Raw genomic sequence first — 5311 nt, 5'->3', positions numbered from 1 at the left:
TATCTTGTTGAAAATTCGTCCCTAATTAAAGATATCATTGGTCAATTCCACAGTAGCACACATGAGGGTTATCATAAAACCTTCCAAAGAATAAAAATCAGTTTTTATTGGCCTAGCGTGAGGATTAAAATTAAGAACTTTATTGCCCAATGTGACATATGTCAACGCCACAAGACGGATCAAGTATCTCCTGCTAGGCTACTCCAGTCATTGCCAATCCCACTCCAAATATGGGATCTTAATGGATTTCGTCGAGGGGTTGCCAGTTTCTAAGGGAAAATCTTTCATACTGGCTGTTGTTGACAGGTTATTAAAATATGCACACTTTATTCTCTTATCTCACCCACACACAGCCAAGGGAGTTGCACAGGTCTTCATCGATCAAGTGTTCAAATTGCATGGGATGTCGAGAACCATCGTATGTGACCGAAATCCCACATTCACTAGGAATTTTTTGTCAGAGCTGTATCGACTTAATGGGACAAATTTTAATTCTAGCTCTGCTTACCACCCCCAAACGGATGGCCAAAGCGAAGTTGTTAACCATACATTAGAGATGTATTTGAGGTGTTTCTCTGGTTCAAATCCTAAGTAATGGGGCAAGTGGTTATCCTAAGCAAAGCACTGTTACAACACTAGTTAGCACTCGGCGATCAAAACAACTCCATTTGAAGTGGTTTATGGCAGGCCACCACCATCCTTGCTAACATATGTTTCGAGCACCGCTCGAATTGAAACTATTGGGAGACAATTGCTGGATCGGGACCTCATAATTAAGGAATTACGTGCTACTCTTAAGGATGCTCAAAATCCCATGAAAAGGTCTATGACAGTCATCACCAGGAGAGAGAATTTGCAGAAGGAGATTGGGTTTATCTCAGACTTCAACCTTATAGACAATCCACATTATCCTTGAGAAAAAATCTCAAGCTATCTCAAAGGTATTGTGGGCAATACATGATTGTCAAGAAAATCGGGGTCGTTGCATATAAGTTAGATTTGCCCAAGGAATCATGCATTCACCCAGTGTTCCACGTATCCTTGTTAAAGAAAAGGATGGGTAAAGGCATTCCAGTCCAGAGTGAACTTCCAACAGTTCGAAAAGACGACGATATTCTCCATCCCCGGCCACAAGCCCTCATTGATTAGAGAGTTAACAAAAAAAAGAAACAGATTCTCATCCATTGGCACAGAATGTCACCTAAAGAAGCTACGTGGGAAGACCTCGAGGCCATGACGAAGCAATTTTCAGATTTTGGTCTTGAAGACAAGATCAAATTTTAAGGAGGGAGGAGATGTTATGTGCCTAACATATAGCTCACCTTCTTTAATAATAAACATGGTAAATAAAGCAGGCATGGGTATATATATCTCATGTAGAGTCATGTAGTTGTTAATAGAGTCGTGTATATCGGGTTAACCGAGTCTTTGTGTAGATTTATATGAGTAGTTACTAGAAGCGGATATTTTGGCTATTTTTTTGGATTTATCGGGTCGATTACATCAGTAGTTAGTAGAACCTGATCTTTTGGCGTCAGGTTTCCTCCATTAAACCCATTTCATTCACTACTCATTAGCTGTTTTTGTTTTCTACTACATTAGCAAGATAGGTACGTCGAAGAACAAGAAGAACTCTTCTCAATATGTTAGTTGTTCTTGTTTTTTGCTACATTAGTAAGATAGGTACGTTGAAGAACAAGAAGAACTCTCCTCAGTATGTGCGACACAGATTATGGTCTATTTCTTGCTCATAGCACCCCGTAGCACCTCCAATAAAAGAGACTAGGATAATTGTTTCTTCCATCTTCAATTGGAATTCGAATGATGTTGTAGTACTGTAAGATGAGATCATCGTACTAACAATGCGTTCTATGCTCGTCCCACCAACCACACCGTTGGAATTATGCTAGGGTACTGTAGGGGTGAAATCATTACACTAACAATGCTCCTCCCAACAACTACATCAAAATAATCAGCAACTCTCACGTTCTCTACCAGTACGCTTCTGTTTGTTTCAAGTAAAAAACCACACATAATTAGTAAAATTTGTTTAGCAAAATTTTTTTAGACTGTGGTTCACTGGTTTTCACCCACCCACAACCTCTCTCTCTTGTGGCCTGTGGGTCACTTCTTTTTACCCACCCATCTTCCATCTCCAACACTATTATGAGCATTGTTGGAATAAGTATTTTTAGTTTTACCTTATTTTTTGGGTCTTTTATTTTTTTTTATTTTTTACAGAATTGGTATTTTGAGAGAAAGGAGAATTGGACACTTTGAAGGGAGAGATGGCACATGGAATTTCGATATTAGGGAGGGTCACAGATGCAAAATAATTGGCATTGGAAAGAAGTTAGAGAGAGAAGTAGTAGGGAGGGTCACGAATGCAAAATAATTAGCATTGGAGTGAAGTTAGAGAGAGAAGGGAAGGAAAACTCTGGCTCCCGATTTTTCAATTTCTTTTAGGGTTTTGTTAGGTTACACCACTTGTGGTGTAGACCCTTAAAGTGCTCAACATTTTTAGACATTTAGATACCCTTATCCTATAGTATAGTAACTTTTTGCTTAAGGGTATTTTTAAGTAATTAATCAAGGGTAAACTATAAATTCTTAATAGAAACAAAAACATTTATTAACAATAGTGGACAATGACATCACCGATATGGTGTGTGACATCACCCATAAGATGCATTAATTGTTTTTAACTACTAATAGAATGCCACTATTTTCTTATAAAAATATTCATTCTAAATCACCAGAAATGTCCCTACTTGAAAAATTGTATATCACAATTCACGGGTATTTTAGTGTCCAAAAATGTTGAGCACTTTAAGGGTCTACATCACCAAATGGTGTAGCCTAACAAAATCCTATATATATATTTGGAAAAAGCTATTGTGTATATATGGAAAAAGTTATTGTGTCGGCCCACCAGCTGATACATTAGTGTATGCCCAATGGTCTAGATTAAATATGGGCCGATGAATAGTCTAGACTGAATATGGACCGATTCAATGGTCATGATTGTATTTCGTATTTTAATTTTAAATTTTTTTTTCTACAAATTCAAATTACTTAAAATTTGGAATGAAGTAATAGAATCTAATAAAAATATCAAAAAAGATATTCACAAAAAAAAATTGACTAAAATACCCCTAAAATATTTTAGGGGTATTTTGATTAATTTATGTTTCATGAATTAGTTTTTTAATATTTTTTATTAGGTGCACCTTGATGAGAAGAGTGGACGTCCCAAATTTAATGTTATTTAAATTTATAAAAAAATGTTAAAATTGTATTACAAAATGCAGTCATAACCGTCAGATCAGGCCGTTGGGCTCATGCTATTCCATGAGCTTGTGTGCTAACCTTATTTTTTTCTTTTATATATATATATATATGTTAAGGGTGTGCATTGTGTGAAGAAATCGAGATAATTACTATCAAAAGGAAAAAGCTTATATAAGGATGCTACCTTATAATGTAGAACTACAGATGCCCCTCAAAAATCCATCGGAAAAGGTAGTTTTAATGTTGAAAAACCTTTTGATTGAACATCTCGACATCAAGATGTATGACAATGAAAAATAAAAGGATTTTAAGTCTAAAAAATAATGAATTTTACAATATATTATCTACACCGTCCATTTTCAAAATTTTCATTTATTTATAGATCTACTTGATTTTAACCATTTTTGAAATTTAAAATTTTATAATTAGATATAAAAATAGATTTTGAGATAATCCTAATAAAATTTTACATCAAAATTAAATACCATGATAAAATTTGAAGGGCACTGTACCTCCATACCAATGGCTACCATTTTGTAAAAGAAACATGTGAGAGAAGAGGACACGAGAGATAGAATGGTTTCTAAAAAAATCTCTCTAGAAAGACAAAGAAAATATGATTTGCTAAAAAATTTAAAATAAAATGTTTTTTTTAAAAAAAATCTCTCTAAATAGGCATAGTGATAGAATGGTTTCCTACAATATTTCTCTAGATAAAAAAAGATAAATATAAGAGATATTTTAGGGGGAAAAAAATATAAAAGTAAATGAGAAAGAGAGATGATAGAAAGATACGGGAGAAAGGGGAGAGTGGAAAAAACAAAAATGAGAATGAAAGTTTTTTTTAGGAGTTAAATTGAAGTATACTTACCATTAGTCTCCTCCAATGTTCCAAATTAAAGTTAAAATTAACTCTCTTGCAATTTTCTTATTTGAAAGGGAAAAATTAATAGCAAGCTTGAATTCTTTCACTCTTTTTTAATTTTCTAATTTGAAATGGAAAAATTACAAGTAACTCTCAAATGGATATTGAACTGTAAAAATTGAAGTTAAAATGGTATTTGGAGCAACGCATTTATACATGGCATCTATGAAGGACTAGTCACATTTAAAACATGGGCCTTAAACACATATAAATAAAATATGTTATAGAAATGGTATCTTTTACAAAATAAAATGCCAAATGCATGTTATTTTTTAATATTTATTTCAAAATATACAAATTTTATGTCAATATTTTTAAAAACAAATATTTTAAAACTAGAGGTGATATTAAATATAGTTATATATTAAAATTTACAATTAAAAAAAGAATCAATAAACCAATTTAACTTGAGGATGTTTTTAGTGGTTAAAACATATTACTAATAAAGCAATACCAAAGTTAAGATTTTTCTCATGAATATTATAATTATATATTTCTAATTATAAACATTCCAATATGTATTTATTTTTATTAAAATTTTATTAATACTAATGTAGCAATTCATGTATTATAATAATAATAAATATATTATTATTATTATAATTATGAAAATTATATAGAATTATTAAAATTAAAATTAAATATTATTAATTTTCAAGGAAGATGGAGCAGGGAAGAAGAAGTGCTCCGGAGTATAGAAACCTTGAACTCTCAAGTTGGGTTTCAAGGAGCCTCGTAACCAAATTGGTGTTCCCAATGCCCTGAAGTTCGAGAAAATGTCATGACATAGATAAATAAACTCAAATAAATAAAGGAAAAAGTTTATATAAGGTTGCAACCTTACATGTAGATCTACGGATGCACTTCAAAAATCCATGGGAAAAGGTAGTTTTAATGTTAAAACACCTTTTGATTGATCATCTTGACATCGAGATGTATGACTATGAAAAATAAAAAGATTTTAAGTCTCATAAATAATGCATTTTACAACATATTATTTACACCGTCCATTTTCAAGGTTTTCATATGTTTATATATCTACTTGATTTTAACCATTTTTTAAATTTAAAATTTTATAATTAGATATAAAAATAG

General features: G+C 32.2%; 1 protein-coding gene and 1 long non-coding RNA gene across 2 annotated transcripts; one reads left to right on the top strand and one right to left on the bottom strand.

Moving 5' to 3' along the window:
* Positions 1–241: 241 nt before the first annotated feature.
* Positions 242–1149, top strand: LOC148781399 (uncharacterized). Its single transcript, XM_088871065.1, has 3 exons — positions 242–306; positions 499–591; positions 834–1149. The coding sequence occupies exons 1-3, from the start codon at positions 242–244 to the stop codon at positions 1147–1149; spliced, it is 474 nt and encodes a 157-aa protein (XP_088727191.1).
* A 390-nt stretch (positions 1150–1539) lies between these two features.
* On the bottom strand, positions 1540–4343 carry LOC148781398 (uncharacterized). Its single transcript, XR_016059970.1, has 2 exons — positions 4163–4343; positions 1540–2005 (listed from the first exon to the last, which is right to left on the bottom strand). It is a non-coding gene; the product is annotated as an uncharacterized LOC148781398 (long non-coding RNA).
* Between the last annotated feature and the right edge of the window lie 968 nt (positions 4344–5311).

This window comes from Amborella trichopoda, chromosome 7 (assembly GCF_054954075.1).
Source record: "Amborella trichopoda isolate Santa Cruz 75 chromosome 7, AtrichopodaSantaCruz75HAP2 v2.0, whole genome shotgun sequence".
Taxonomy (NCBI): domain Eukaryota; kingdom Viridiplantae; phylum Streptophyta; class Magnoliopsida; order Amborellales; family Amborellaceae; genus Amborella; species Amborella trichopoda.
Note: the sequence above shows the minus strand (reverse complement) of the source record. Positions and strands in the feature narration are given on the sequence as shown.

Coding starts and splice junctions, on each gene's coding strand:
- LOC148781399 (XM_088871065.1), top strand. CDS start 242: ATGGATTTCGTCGAGGGGTTGCCAGTTTCTAAGGGAAAATCTTTCATA. Junction 307..498: donor ATACTGGCTGTTGTTGACAG/GTTATTAAAATA, acceptor TTTTAATTCTAG/CTCTGCTTACCACCCCCAAA. Junction 592..833: donor TTCTCTGGTTCAAATCCTAA/GTAATGGGGCAA, acceptor GGTCTATGACAG/TCATCACCAGGAGAGAGAAT.